Raw genomic sequence first — 16,057 nt, 5'->3', positions numbered from 1 at the left:
GCCGGGCACCCGCAAGGGCCGCCGTGCCTGCCTGGCTGTGCTGTGACTGTGGCCGTGCCCAGCTCCACTCCCCCGAGGTGCCCCGCGCCTCACCCGGGCAATGGCACCTACAGGGCTATCTCCTGCTCTCAGCCGCCGCCTTCCTCGGCAGCCAGCCTGTGGCTTCCCCATCAGAGGAGAGCGCCCAGGGCAGCGGTGTGCGGTGCTCGGCTGGCACTGCGCTGCCCTACAGAGCTGCCAGCGGCACCGGGGCGGTGCTGAGGGGCGGTCGCTCCCCTTCGCGCGCTGTCGCGGTGGCCACAGAATAAGGCGAGAAAGAACGAGGAGGAGGAGCAGGGGCAGGGGCAGAAGGGCGAGCAGTCCGCCTCCGTTATGAATAATGTGGCAGAGCCGGCCAAGTGAGTAGCAGCCTCAGAGCGCTAGGGGCTCACCCCGCCAGTTGAGGAGAGGGGCGCAGAGGGTGCCGGTGTCGCCGTCCGGTGCCCCTGGCAGGGCTGCCGGCGACTCGCTCCCGCCTTGCGCCTTCCTCAGGTGGGCGCCCCGAGGGTGCTGGCCGGCCGGCCAGAGGCCCCTCATCGCGGGATGGGGGCGGCAGGGTTGTTCTTGACAGTGTCCTCTAACCCGGGGCGAGAGGGGACAGAGCCTGCGGACAGGCTTTAGAGAGGGCAGTGCCGGACCCCGCGTCTGGGCCCTAGCCGGAATCTGAAAGGTGCATGACGCCCAGCTTCTTAGGTCGGATTAATCTAAATTCTCATCTTAAGTGTGTTTCTCTTTTTATCAAGAAAAGTTTCGGTTCGTTTGTTTGTTGTTGTTTTTACGTTAGCAGCTGTTGTATAGGGTTTTATGCCTGCGTGTGCCAGGGTTGTAACCTCAGTGAAGCTGAGAGACCCAGGCAGGCCCAGCAGCCGGGGTCAGTGCACAGCCCCCCAGCGCCTTCTGAATCCAAGAAAGAAAAACTGCAGATTGCCTGGCAGTGAAAAGTATTCTATGACAGTTTTGAGAACTAAGTACAAACTTGGCGAATGTCTTCCTTAAACCCTTAAAGGCATATTTTAGAAATCCTTTAGTGACTTAGAGAAAGGTACACAAGAGACTCAGCAAGTTTCTTGTATTATGCTTCTATTTCAGCGCCGGACACAGGTAGAATAATTTCAAAAGGCCTGTGTGTCTTCAGACAGTTTTGGGCAAACCTTTATACAAAAAGTTGTCTATTTGTCATGACAGAGGTATGTCAATATTTTGCAGAAAAGTCCAGGTGTCCATTATCTAATACAAAAACCATCTTGTCTAGGACTAGCAGAAGTAAATCACTAAAAAATCCTGCTCTTCCTTATCTATGCAGAGGCTGTCTGCCAACTCCTCTCCCCCTCCCTGCATTCCAGCATTCAGCTAACGAGGAAAATTCTTGTCTACTTGGTTATTCTGTTAATGAGAATTTTCTGTTCATCATTAGGAAACTTGCAGTTTAAAATACGGACCACAGTAACAGAAGCTGGGCATTTCAGTGCTTTTTCTTCTGCTTAGTTAAAAGGCTGCACTGTTGAGAAACAGAATTGCTCACTACTTTTGATGAAAAAACAGGGCCAAATCATTGTAATGATAATTCTACTAAACCAACAACAGAAAAAGCAACCCCAAACCTGATGGTTTCATAGATCTTGGTGAGGTACCCCACCCTCCAAAAAAAACCTCACTAAAATCTGTAAATAAATATGCTGTAGTTTTCACTTAATTTTTCCTGAATTTTGTTTTTGAAACTTGGTCTCCTTTACAAATTCAATCTATTTTATGTATTATTTTTTTAATTTCTTTTTTTTTTAAAGTGAGTTAAGTTGCATTAAGTTCTGCAGCTTTCTGTTTTGTGCATGTGAACTTAGTCAATGTCATGTTTGCATTCACTGCATGAATGAGATGTTGGAGTAATTGTCCATATTCATTCAGTGCAGGTTTGCACTGCAATTTGTGGTAGAGTGGGACATTTCTCTTAGACTGAGGTAATAATTGGGAAATTTGTTGCTGTGAAGATCTGTTGTATCTTTCTCAATCCTTTGAAAATACAGCACGTTTCCCACATTATCTCCCTTATAGTCACACAAATACAAGCACAATTCCTAAATACAATGACACACAACTTTGGTTTATTGTTGTTGTGTTCCCCCCCTTTTTTTTTTTAATTTTCTTTTTTATGGATCCAGGAAACAAGAAACTGGGATTTTTTTACACAAAGGTTAAAGTATGACTGTGCTTCATTTAGGAAAGATGATTTGAGGGCCACTTGTTACTTTTGTTGTTGTTATAAAGAAAGGGGACTTTAGATGACTGTATTGCTCAGTGCTAGCTTTACTAGTCTGTGTTTCTGGCAGTGTTTTATTAGTCTTTTTATTTTTAAAGCTAAGTAGAATGCAGGAATGACTACCTGCACAAATACCGTATGAGGAGTAGCTAATGAGGCAAAATCTTTGCTAGAAGAAAGATTTGGTCTTTATGGTGCATTGTAAACAGAAGCTAAGTCAATGAATTTAGTCCTAATACCAAAAAAAACAAACCAAAACCAACCAAAAAACTTGACTAACCAGAAGTAGAGCCTTCAGAACAAGTGTTTTGGACTAGCATGTCCATTCTGCAGTAAAAGACACAAACCATTTGGGCAGAAATCACAGGAGAGTGATATGACCTGCAAAAAATGGGACCTGAGGAGAAAACTGAATAAAACTGGTTTTATTCTGGAGAAGGGATAGGGCAGAAATGTTAATATTTATAAAAAGCAGTTCCAAGAAGAAAATGGATGTTGTCTTGAGTTTAAACTGTTATAGGGAAGATTTAGTCTAGATAATATTCAGTGTTTTCTAGAAAGCTGGCAAAGTGAACATGCTGGATAATTTTGGATATTGGTTGTGTTGCACTTGTTTTTCAGGCCTACGAGAATAAAAATTTGTCTTTTTCACTGTTACAGATACTTATGTTAGAGGACACATTTCTTTACAGATCAGGAAATGGCATCAAAACATCCAGGTTCACCATTGCACTTTGATGTTTCCTTGTTTAGCACCATAATGCTAACTAGTGCATTTCGTTTATAACAGAAATGCATGTTAGTGTTTCTGTTGAGCAAGAGGAGATACCCAGTATCAAATGTATGTTTTCCTATAATCAGGAGAATTGTGCATCCTGTTGTTCTTATAGTGTGTAGATGTGCTGCTGATACAGTCAATGGAAAGTGTGATATAACTGAGAGATGGTGGAACAGTCCTTAGTTGTGTTTGAACGCAGCCATTATGTGAATGAGATGATTTGGGCCTTCTTCACTTCTTTGTATCCAGCAAGTCAAAAGGGTGGGTGGAGGGATTTTGCAGTGTGTCAAAAGGGTGGGTGGAGGGAATTCCCTGTAAGATCAACATTTAAAACCATTTCTGTAGTGTCTGCACTGCAGAAAATCAATAGTAACTGCCTACTAACCGTATAATCATGTGTAGTATCTGCTACTTACTTTTCAGAGTAGGATTAAGTTGAACTTTCTTTTGGGTATTAGGGATGTGATTTGAGGCGAGTCTTAGGGGGAGTTTTCTGCTTGAAGATAAAATTTTAGAAAGAAAAGGGACTGTCAGAGATGGGAATGTGACAAATATTCTCTTGCCACATCTCCGAAGACTATTGTTAGCATAGTGTATCAGAAATAAAATAGCCAATTTGTGTAGCAGCGACAGAAAAAATACAAGATTGTATGTGGTGCTATGAAAACAGCCTTATGAATACATCCTTATATCTCCATGGGTTTTGTTCTTCTTCTTTTTTCCTTGGCAGATTTTGTGAAATTTGCAGGGCTGCTGTTGGCATCATTGGCTAGTTTGTACGTGGGATACTTACTTGCTGATCTTGTACCCACCCAGAGAGTAGCAAGATCTATTGCTAATCTTCAAGACATTGGGAAGAAACCAGTGTTAAGGGGTACGTTTTTCTTTGTTTTGTTTTTTTTTTCCTTTTGTTATATCTGGTATTGCATATTTATGTGACACATGTCTTATTACCTGGTAAATCAGTTGGTATGTGCTATTGTAAGAATGAAGCTGGCTCTGTAAAGTGAATTAGTGAAACTCTGAGGTAGTTTCTAGGTGCTGTCTTTGAAGAAACAGAATTTTGGCCTATATTTGATAGTGTGGAAATAAACTGATTGAATAATAATGGAAGAAAACTATTTGTTTGCTGGTGTATAAGCAAAGGTGCAGCTTGACTCTGTCACATGTGCTTTACAGTTGTGGTAAATTGTTTAATCACTAACCAAACTCTGTGATTACATCCTTGTTATTTCATTCCTTTAATCTGACTAGATGGCTCCATGCATGAGTTTTTCTCAAATCTATTTTCTTATTTATTCATTGACTATCTTATCATCATGAAAAAGGCTTGAAATTAGAATGATAGCCATTAACTGTAACCTATTGGTGTAGGTATCTTCCTGCCTCGAGCCCTTGTTTCCTTTTATGAAACAGCACAACATAATCAGAGAATCATTGTGTTTGGAAAAGACCTCTAAAATTCTTGAGTCCAACCATCAACCTAAGATCACCATGGCCATTAAACCATGTCTTGAAATGCCATGTCCACACATTTCTTGAACACCTCCAGGGACACTGACTCCACCACTTCCCTGGGCAACTTATTCCAAAGACTGTCCACTCACCATTCTAAACCTTCCAAGGCACAATTTCAGGATATTTTCTCTCTTTCTATCACCTGATACTACAGAGAAGTGACCTTTCAGATAGCTGTAGAGAGCCATGAGGTCTCTGCATCTCAGCCTCCTCCAGACTGAACAATCCCAGTTCCCTCAGTGGTCTTTCCTAAGACTTGTTTTCTAGTCTCTTTATCAGCTTTGTTGACCCTTTCTGGACATTGTCCAACAATAATAGCTCTAGATTCAAAGCACATCATACTATATAGGGCATTTTCTCCTATATAAGCCTTCTCTTAGTCGTAGCAGCTGTTTGTAAGTCAATGGTAATTCAGCTCAGGCAAATTTGTGATAGTGTCACCAGAATATTTGAAACCTGGCAGGGTTGGCTTTTGTCTATGTATGAGCTTAGCATGTTGGCATTAAGTGATTCTTTCCATGTAGAAATCGTTTATGCAGCATCCAAGAAAACATTTTCTCATCTTTGTTATTGCAGCCCCAGTCCCAAAAAGGCAGAAGTGTGATCACTGGTCGCCCTGCCCACCTGGGCACTACGCCTATCGGATTCTTAGTGGTGTTGGCAAAGACAGTGCACCTAAAATTTGTTTTGAGGATGAGCTGTGAGTACCAGACTATAAATCTAGGCAAGTGCTTTGTAGCGTGAAGAAAGGTGTTGCATTTTAGTTCACTAGTGGCAGGAAAGCTCCTACCAAAGGGCTTCTATTTTTGTGATAAACTTCAGAATATATCTGACAGTATTTTAATTCTTTTTTATAGCTTTTTTTTTAAGTACCAAATCTCAGGTTATTTAATTTGTTCCTCTACATAAGCTGCATTCAGCTGTTAGTTTCAAGTTTAATTTCCAGTTTTCATGGTACTATTTTTAGTATGTTCAATGGTCAACACCTTCTGAAAGTCAGGGTCCTTCATGGCTTTTAAAACTGGACAGAGTGACTTCAAAGCCTTGCAGTAATCTTTGTTTAGGGTGGTCCATGCCTAACACTGCCACAAACCCACATTTTATCTTAGGTTTTTTTACTACTGTATCCTTCTGGCTGCATGTGTTTCAAGTATTTTCTTGACCTAGCTCATTTTGAAAGACTCATTGTGTATCATTGAAGCACTGAAATAATGTGCAGGATTTTTAAGCTATAGCTCTTGTTTACTAAAGTCTTGAATTAAATAACTGAAGAAAACATGACTTAGCACTGGTAAATGTAATTTTGATAAGAGTTCTGGACAGATGCATTCTGCTGATACTGTATTTATTTTAATTCCAGGCTCATAAGCAGAGAGAAGGGTAATGCTGGAAGAGGTATAAACATTGCCGTTGTGAATTGTAAGTAAGAGAAATAATGTTACAGAGAGACATACTTTTGTACTGCAGTAATTTACAAAGGTCCTTAGGGAGATAGAGTTTTCAGGGCTGGTTTGTTTGTTTGTTTTCAAGTATTTTTTACTAGCTAAGTATGGAAGAAAAAGGAAGGGGAAAAAGTTCCAAATTTAATTCATGGTAAATATAAGAACAACAAATCTGTGTTTGAGGGAAGTAGTCTCCTGGATAAACAAAAGAAATGTGTTCATAATCAGTATAATAAAATAAAAAATGTGTACATGGAAGTATATGTATATTTTATTAGATAAAAGAACTGCTGCTTATGTAGCATAGCAAAAATATCCACGCTCTCCAGCAGAAAGTCTCAAATTTCAGGTTCAGTGCGTGATAAAAGACATCTATTGTCCTACAGATAAGGGGCAAGCAGTAACTGAGGATTGCAGTTCTGCCCCAAGGTACAACCAAGGTACAAATTGCTTTTCCAGGCTTTGTCAGTGCAGAGAAAGACAAACTCAAAGCTTGATCAATATTAGATTGCCATTCTATGTCTTCACCTATAGTAGGAGCTATTGGAAAGGTGATGGTTTGATGGCATTGGAAAGGTTTATTCCAGATCTGGAGGCACCATTTTAATTTAGATGAATGGGAATAATGATGAAGTTCCAGGTATTCAGTAATGGAGCCTGAGAAAAATCAATGCCTAAATGTTGTGGAGGGAGGGGAAGAAAGTGAGTTCAAATGCATAGGCAGGTTGACTTTGATCACAAAACAGTTATATTCCATTTCTTTGTCTCAGTATTGCTAAGCAAGATCTTGACCTTGTCTAAACCTGCATGCTGGGTTAGGTTAGCAAAGACAGGAATTTGTTCCATTTTTTTTCCCAGTTATCTACTGCAATTTTTTCCCAATAAGGAATCATGAAAACTTGCTTACAATAGGTAAACAGTTAAAAATTAGTTTTCAATATACAGTTGTAGAACAAGAGGACAAATACTCATCCTGGATGCATAAGCAAGGCTGTAGCAAATGGTAGTAGGGAACTAGTATTTTCTTTGCATATTAGTGAGGAAAAAGAGTGATGAATCAAATTGTACACATTTTTAAAGAGTCATTTCATTTATCACACATAGTCATTTTAGCTACTCTTTCATCTCCACCTGCAAGTAAATGTGTCCATGGTTTCAGACTGATTTATAGTGAGACATACTTTCCACGTCCTCTAATCAGATCAGTCAAGCTAATGAGTTTGCTCAATGTTTATCCTGTTTTATTCCATAACTCGTTCTGTGAGTGAAGGAATACAATCTTTTGTAAGAAGGAAGACAGAGCTATTAAGCCCAAAATAACAAAAGAAAATAATTTTGTTGACTTCTGCAGTCCTCACGACAGTCTTTTCCTTTTTTTTGTGATTATTGTTCAGAAGAAGCCCCATTCTACAATGTTGTTTTACCACTGACAGATTTTTGCCACCTAAACATGCCATTTAGAATACTATGCTCAAAAGAATTTGTCTTCATGATTTTCCCATATGTGGATCAAAGAGAAGCCAGAAATGAATCAGGAACTGATGAATCTTTCACTACAACCAAGCTCATGCACTCTAAATGGGAAAAGATTCACTCATGTAGCATGGATATGGGTCATGGATAATGAAAATCAGTTAATATAGTTGCCATGGATTTAGACATTTGAAAAGAGTACCCAGTTGTACATGTCTTGTTTAAACAAAGACAGCCAGCTAAACAGCTGCAAAATCAATGAGGAATGGTATCATAGTATCAGTCAGGGTTGGAAGGGACTACAAGGATCATCTAGTTCCAACCCCCCTGCCATGGGCAGGGACACCACAGACTAGATCAGGCTGGCCAGAGCCTCATCCAGCCTGGTCTTAAACACCTCCAGGGACGGTGCCCCAACCACCTCCCTGGACAGCCCATTCCAGGGCTTCACCACTCTCATGGTGAAGAACTTCCTCCTCACATCCAGGCTGAATCTCCCCACCTCCAGCTTCATTCCATTCCCCCTAGTCCTATCACTACCTGATTTCCTGAGAAGTCCCTCCCCAGCCTTCTTGTAGGCCCCCTTCAGATACTGGAAGGCCACAATTAGGTCACCTCAGAGCCTTCTCTTCTCCAGACTGAACAGTAGTAACCAAAGTGTTTTGGAATGACTAATTGTTTGCATGCCCAACTTCTGATGTAGTAATGATGAGTGTTGAGTTTCTGTCCACTGAGATTCAAATGGTATGAAAGCTTGCACAGAATGGTATTAAGCTCATTCAAATAGCCTTAGGCTTAACCAATTTCCCTGTTTGTGGTTGTGACCTATTATAGTATATACAGATATAAAAACATGGAAGCACAGAGGAAATTGAATTCCTACTTTAAAACAGAAAGTAATAAAAATGCTTAGGTCACATTTGACAATTCAGAGACTATATGAAAGGATTCAGAGACTATATGAAGATTCTCCCCAAATCTTAAACTTAGCTTATTTTATATTCCTTCCAACTTAAAAAAAATTAAACGAAAGAAAACTCAGAAACCAAGTAATACACAAAATTAAGAGATGCCTAGCTCTAGTTGAAAATGCTGTGTATGGTGAATTAATCATTTTGCTCATATTTACACAACTTTTATTACAGATAAAACAGGAGCAGTTACATCAACAAAATGTTTTGACATGTGGGAAGGAGGTAGGAAAGAGAGTGAAACAGAGCTTTTGTTAGTGTTTCAGCATTAAGAATGGACTTATGTTTATATAATTGTTCTGCTGCTCTTTCAAATTACTATGCTTGTATTACTGACAGGGATCAACTAGAGACAAGCAGTTGTTGTCTTCATAAAATATGCTCTGGCCAGATCTGATGACAGATTTTGAGAGAAGAGCTGAATTTCTCTTGTTTATTGAGATAATTGTCTTGTTTGTTGGTCTTGTTTTGGTTTTAATTTTCTTGCTGCCTTTTTTTAACTGGGGAGGTCAAGGGGTGTCTGGGTGTTTTTCATCATTATTTCAGTCTGGTAGGAGTAGCACTTAACCAGGTACCATATCCAGATACTTTACTCAGCAAAAATCCTTTTCCTGACATGAGTTCAGTGCAGTTCAGTTGTAAAATCATCATAGGAAATAATGCCAGTCTGTCTCTTACCGTCCTTCCATACAGCTACTTTAACAGAATAGTTTTTGACATACTTTTCAAACTTCAAACAATAATGGTTTCCTTGCATGTTAGTAAGGAGAAACAAAATGCCATAAGGCACTGGAAGCCTGTTCTCTGACCATTTAAGATCGCTTGTGAGCTTACGCACATGAATAGATACCACATTGGGTCTAATCATGGGGCTAGAAGTTTATATGCACTAGGTTATGTACACTGTAATGTCTCCAGGGTGCCTGCTACACTTTTTTTAATGTGGAAAGCCAGTGTCTTCTGTAAGTTTAGAAATTGTAAAATCAATAAACAGCTTAGTGCTGCAAATAGGCTGCTATTTAGTGGAAGTGGGTGCGCAGCTCAGCTCTGCAGTTAGCATGGTAGTAGGAAACCTACAGAATAACAATGACTCCTGGGCTATTTCATGCTTTGCTTGTATGTATAATACTATGTGAGGTAAACATAAGAAACCCTATACATGCTTATTCTGGGTGTAAATGGTTTTGCAGAAATTCAGAAGTATCTTTATTCACTACTGAGAAGTGCAGATCAATCCATGCTGTCCTAGCTTTCAGGGAGAGTTAGCAATTTTCTGCCCTTTTCAAAAGGAGGCGCTCAGCCTGTGAAGAGAACAGTCGCCCAATCAGCCCTCGTTTTGAATAGAGAAGACAAAAAAAGTCTAAAGAAATTAAAGTAGTTGGCATGTGATCTGTGCTTAATGAATAATCAGTTATGTAATTAATTCAACAGACCACTCAGGAGAGATGATGACATTCATTAAAAATGCACCAGAAGGGTCCCTTCTTTTGATGGCAACTTATTATGATGGAAGCGTTGGGTAAGCAAATCAGTCATGATAGGCTGAGGAACGGAGGCAGTTAATAGCTTGCAAATTACCACTGTGTAATGGGGTAAAGGAATGATTAATTCCACTCTGTGGTCAGGGTTGTTCTCTCATTTCCTGCCTACAAAGATTTTGATTCCACATCCATTTGGTGCTTGCTCACATTATGTATGTCAATGCACAAGCCCTGTGAGGAGCGGCTGAGGGAGCTGGGGTTGCTAGCCTGGAGAAGAGGAGGCTCAGGGGGTCAGTCTCTTCTCCCAGGCAACCTGTAGACAGAACAAGAGGACACAGTCTCAAGCTGCATCAGGGAAGGTTTAGACTGGAATTTAGGAAGAAATTCCTCACAGAAAGAGTAATTGCCCATTGGAATGGGCTGCCCAGGGAGGTTGGTGGAATCACCATCACTGGAATTGTTTAATAAGAAACTGGATGAGGCACTTATTGCCATGATTTAGTTGATTAGATGGTATTGGATGATAGGGTGGACTTGATGATCTTGAAGGTCTTTTCCAACCTGGTTAATTCTGTGTTCTCTATTCTGCTTCCCAAGATGTGTACACGGTAGTACATTTGTTTAAAAGCACTAGTTGTCATGATAAAGGGCACTGCTGTTAACCACTGGGTCACAACCTTCTATTAAGAAAGTATCCATTCCTCCATTTATAATTTATCTAGATTGCATTCTTTGTTACATCTTAACCTGATTCTTTTAATGCTTTTAGATCTTAGGGTGTTTTTTTTAAGTTGAATTCATGGTATGATAATTAGACAGGGAAAGACTTAATTCAGGTGGTAGACATTTTATGTCCTTGTTTAGGAAGGGCTGAAATATCAGATAGCATTTAAGACACGTTTTTCTTTCTGCTGTGCTGTGCTGTTTCAAACAGGTTTTATTAACATCAGGAATGTAGAGAGGAGGAAGAAAAAAGAATTTTGCTCTGTGAATTTAATGGCATGCTACTAAGGCAGCTTCCTGATATTTTTAAACTTCATTTTTGCTTCTGCTGACTTACTAATGTAAACCAGTTGTGTTCTTTTTCAGCATTTTTCACCTACTGAATTTTTAATGCTTTTTTTTTTTTTAACTTCATTTTTGTAGGCTAAAGAATGACGCAAGAAATTTAGTGAAAGAGCTGGGAAGTAAAGAAATATGGAATATGAAGTTCAGGTCCAGCTGGGCTTTTATAGGTGCCAAAGGCTTCAAGCTGCCAGATGATACCCAAAAAGAAAAGGTCAGGTTAATTTTATTTTCACTTTCTATTTGTCTGTATATCAGATACAACCTTCAGGTGCAGGTTTTGTGCATTAGCTGTGATAAGCGTAGTCTGTTCAGTGAGCCTCAGTTGCACAAAGCTGGTTCTGTAATGTATTCTTCACTTCAGATTTGGGCTGTGTACAATACTGAATTCTACCACACCAGCACTAAATCACCTGTAGAAAAATTTCAGAAGGCACCAGTGACTCTAGAGAGTCTGTTTTGCAAGGTCCAACCTGACTTACATTCAGGACAAATTTGAAGGTCTTCCTAAAACTAAAAACTGGGTTTATATGAAAATTGGACTGTGCCAAATTGGCCATGCAAATACAGCAATGGTTACATCACAGACCTTTTCTAAATTACTTTCCCTCAGGCTTCAGGACAACTAAAGCTACCATTTTTGTGTCAGATTTCTGGTTTTATCTATGACCTTGTATTCACTGTCTGTAAAGCCCAGTAGTGCTCATCTGTATGAGGGACAGAAATGAGAAAACCCAAAACAGAGATCAGTTCCCTTGGTGATACCAACTCTCTCCAAAGGCATGTGAAACTTTCATCATTTTGGGGGGTTTGTACTCCCCCCAGAATATTGTTGAAATATTCTTCACATTACACAGCTTCTACAGGAAAAGGTTGCTCAGTTTGGTGTATGTTATGACAGCCATCTGGAAAATAAGTCGAGCACTCTGTGTAAGAAACTGATGGAATCTTCACCCATTTTGTTAATAAGCAAGATGTGTAATATGCTGCTTAGCTTCCCAGTCCTTCCCCATTACTCCCTTCTGTTGTATGAGGTTTGACAAACCAGTTTGTAAATGGAAAAGCAAATACTGAGTTTTTAATTATTTTTTTTAAACAGATAAACCACTCTGACAAGAAAAGCAACAGATACGGTGGCTGGCCAGCTGAAATCCAGATAGAGGGCTGTATCCCAAGAAACCTCATCTGAGAAAATGCATACCTCATTAATAAAGATGAATCTATATTTTTATTTATTTAGTAAGTTTTCTCCAGAACCCACTAAGCATCTGACCACTAATGGTAGAATAAATAATTTGCAGTTTTTAACCTTTCTTTCCCCTCTGAGGTTTTACTGTGGTCTGAAAACAAATAGATATATAGGATGACAAGTGGAAATAAAATACTGTGGTTTGGAATTACAGTGTTCAGGATTTTTGAAAGTGAGCATACATTGTCATTAGCAACTTTAGGGGGGTTGGTTTTGTTAGTTCATTTATTCTTAGTTTGTGTTGTCTTGTTGGCTGTAAAGACTGATTTGGAAATGGAACTTTGTCTGAATTGTAGTATAAAAGCACTGGCAATAAAGCAAATTATTTTGCTGACGAACAGCAATAACTTGTAAAGGTCAAGTTACTGTAATTATTTTACCAAATACAAGCTGCAGTCCTGTAAGTTTAACTTACTTCACAAAATGTTGTGACTTCATGCAAGCTAAGTGCTATTTGTGCAGAATGTAGAATCACAGAATGATGGGGGTTGGACCTCTGGATGTCATCTAGTCCAACCTCCCTGCCAGAGCAGGATCAACTAGGGCAGGTGCACAGGATGGTATCCAGGTAGGTTTTGAATGACTTGAGAGACAGGGACTGCACCACCTCTCTGGGCAGCCTGTTCCAGTGCTCTAGCACTCTCATGTTTAGGTGGAACTTGCTATGTTAAATTTTGTGCCTGTTAACCTCTTGTCCTATCACCGGGCACAATCAAACACATGATTGTAAGGAAATTGTAGGAGCCATTTTGTCAATTTCCCTTTTTCTGAAGCACATCAAGTATGTGAGGACCTAATTCTTAGGTGGTAGTTCCCCTGTTCTTCAGAAGCCTCCTGTGTGGCTTAGTTGTTTCCTGTAGCATTTCACCATTCCTCTCGTTATTCCCCAAACATTGAATTAGCCTAAAGGGACCAAGCCAAGACAACAACTCATCATGCCAGTCTATTATGTATCTGAAGACTGTCCTCATCAGCTCATCCCTGGTCTGAACTTACTTGGTATATTTTAATAATTCATTACATTTTTCTCCACATTAGAACACTTGTTTAGCTCAACTTACCTTAATGTGCTGTGCCTTTCATGGGTCACACCGCTCTACGCAGCTCCTTGGGAGTGGCCTGGGCTCTAGACTTTAGGCAGGAGAAAATCAGAAGTTGTGACCTGAGAGGGTGTCGTGACAACAGTCAGATTGAGTCTGCTCTTGCTCTCTGTGTTTCCTGGTTGAAGCCCTCTCAGTGGTGCTTAAAATCTTTACCCTTATCACGGCTGCTACTGTCACTCATAATTGCTGCCGTGTTCCCAGCAGCTTTCTGGTTTCAAGTCTCCCACCAGTCCCTAAAGCTAGTTTCCACCTACCATTTTGCAAGTGCCTCTGTAGGCCAGGGATGCTGCCTAAGAAAGCAGCTAAATTAATTTCACTAGTTTGACTTGATGGTCACATGACAGTTGCTCCTTATAAGTCAACTTGCTACTGATGAGGTGGCTACAAATTGAGTACTTAAGGAGCTGTTTCAATATTTTTCCACATCTAAGTCTTTTTTTGTTCTTTTTTCTTGTTTACCCCACTGGTTGTGTAGGTCAGGGGTCTTATTTTGCTGTTTCACACATCTAGCAGTAAATGATGTGAACTGCTGAACTTAGCCTCATTCTTGAAACCAAGGGAAGATCCAAGTGAAGAACTTCTTCCTGATATCCAGTCTAAATCTGCCCTCTGGTTTGAAGCTGTCGCCCCTCGTCCTGTCTCCGCAGGCCCTTGTAAACAGTCTCTCCCCATCCTTCCTGTAGGCCCCCCTGAGGTACTGGAAGGCTGGTATCAGGTCTCCCTGTAGCCTCCTCTTCTCCAGGTTGAACAACCCCAACTCCCTTATAGCATTGCAGGGAAGTCAAACCTCTTGTGTGCTTTAGTGACCTAACCAATTATACTTTTGCATTCCTGTCATCCAGATCAATACCAAGATGTATGACTTGTGTATGTTGATTTTCTTAAGGGTACAGCTTCGTGTCACCAATAATTTACCCAGGCAGTGTGCATGCTAGTGGCAGAGCATTTCTTTCTTCACATTGTAATTACCCTTTGTTACATGTCTGAATTGTAAGAATAGCATAATTACTGCACTAATGGTTTGCAGCCCTCAGAGTGCCAAGCTCTGAGACAGTCCTCCAGCTCTGTGCACTTGGGCAATTGCTGCATTCTACTCTAAGCCACAATTACTCTTACATAATTTGCATTTAAATTTTACATCAATTTCTGTTTAGCAGTTACCATGAAATGTCCAAGTACTCCATGTACTCCATTCCCTGCATGCATGTGCTCCATTCTTTGCATTCTTTATGTTTGCTCCATTGTTCTTGTTCTGTGCAAGCATTTTGTGCTTCACAAGTTGTCAGCTGTAAAAGGTGCACACCCCTGAGGTGAATCAAAGGTCAAGCCACCTTTCACGGTTTAAGTCCCTGCAAAATGTTCTTTAACTCCATTGTGTTTTCACTTTTTCAGAGATGCCATTGAGTCATCTAGACAAGAATGTTAACAATCCGTGGTAGTGAAAAGCTGCCCTCAGGTTTGTTTTCCTTTGTTCATGCCACAGTGTTTAAATATGGTAGGCAGAAGAGCCTCAAGTACTTTGATCTCAAGAAATCATGGAAATGTGCTTGCTTGACCCAGAAGATGCTGCTTTTCCAAGAATTTCTTGGATTAGAAGCACTTTTACAGGGAGTTTGAAAGTGGGGGTTTGATTTGGCACACAGAACATAAACACTGTTAAATGAACTGCTTTCTAAGGAGCCTTGAAAAGCTATTTCCTGGAACTGTAGTTCTGAAAAATTAATCTAGGGAAACGTTAAATAGCTTTGGATTTTAAAATAGTCAAAATATCATGAGGTTAAACATTTAATTTTATTTGGGGGCAAGGCCATAAGGTGTATGATCCCTACTGCATAACCTCCTTCCTTGCTGGCTTTAGTCATGCGTTCTAGACGACAGGCAGATTCCAGCCGTGGAGGACAGTGCTGTCAATGTCAGGTTGTGATCAGCGGTGCAGAGTCCAGTTGGAAGCCTGTGGCCAGTGGCATTCCCCAGGGATCGGTACTGGGTCCAGTTTTGTTCAATATCTTCATCAATGACCTGAATGAGGTGACAGAGTGTACCCTCAGCAATTCTGCTGATGATACAAAACTGGGGGATGTGATTTGACACACTGGAAGTCTGTGCTGCCATCCAATGAGATCTGGACAGGCTGGAGAGCTAGATGAAGGCAAACCTTGTGAAGTTCAATAAGGACAAGTGCAGAGTCCTGCATCTGGGAAGGAATAGTACCAGGCAGCAGTAGAGAACTAGGGGTTGTCCTGATAGAAAGCCACCTAGTGGAGAAAGACCTTGAAGCCCTAGTGGACAGCAAGTTATCCATGGGACAGCAATGTGCCCTGTTGGCCAAGAGGGCAAGTGGCATCCTGGCGTGCATTAAGAAAACTGTTCTAGCAGGTCTAAGGAGGTTCTTCTCCTCCCCCTCTAATCTTCCCCGGTGAGACCACACCTGGAATACTGTGTCCAGCTTTGGACTCCCCAGTTCAAGAGAGACAGGGTTCTGCTGGAGAGAGTCCAATGGAGAGCTACAAGGATGATTGTGGGACTTGAACATCTCTTCTATGAAGAAAGACTGAGAGACCTGGAGACCTGTTTGGTCTTGAAAAGAGAAGGCTGAGAGGAGATCTTATCAGCATCTATATCTGAGGGGTGGGTGTCAAGATGAAGGTTCTAATATCTTTTTGGTGGGGCCCAGTGACAGGACA

The 16,057-nt window shown here is 40.7% G+C and overlaps 1 protein-coding gene across 1 annotated transcript; it reads left to right on the top strand.

Moving 5' to 3' along the window:
- The first annotated feature begins 713 nt into the window (after positions 1 to 713).
- FAM3B (FAM3 metabolism regulating signaling molecule B) lies at positions 714 to 12,210 on the top strand. The gene is made up of 8 exons (XM_054165750.1): positions 714 to 792; positions 3,802 to 3,945; positions 5,166 to 5,289; positions 5,950 to 6,008; positions 8,650 to 8,700; positions 9,907 to 9,994; positions 11,103 to 11,235; positions 12,121 to 12,210. The coding sequence occupies exons 1-8, from the start codon at positions 714 to 716 to the stop codon at positions 12,208 to 12,210; spliced, it is 768 nt and encodes a 255-aa protein (XP_054021725.1).
- The last annotated feature ends 3,847 nt before the right edge of the window (positions 12,211 to 16,057 follow it).

The sequence above is a fragment of the Dryobates pubescens genome, chromosome 12 (genome assembly GCF_014839835.1).
Source record: "Dryobates pubescens isolate bDryPub1 chromosome 12, bDryPub1.pri, whole genome shotgun sequence".
Lineage (NCBI taxonomy): Eukaryota > Metazoa > Chordata > Aves > Piciformes > Picidae > Dryobates > Dryobates pubescens.
The sequence above is the reverse complement of the archived record's forward strand: the minus strand, read 5'-3'. Positions and strand labels throughout refer to the sequence as shown.

Bases quoted from the DNA above. Each gene is read 5' to 3' on its own strand.
- FAM3B (XM_054165750.1), top strand. From the start codon at position 714: ATGACGCCCAGCTTCTTAGGTCGGATTAATCTAAATTCTCATCTTAAG. The intron at 9,995-11,102 runs GTAAGCAAATCA...TCATTTTTGTAG, and splicing joins TATTATGATGGAAGCGTTGG to GCTAAAGAATGACGCAAGAA. The intron at 11,236-12,120 runs GTCAGGTTAATT...TTTTTTAAACAG, and splicing joins ATGATACCCAAAAAGAAAAG to ATAAACCACTCTGACAAGAA.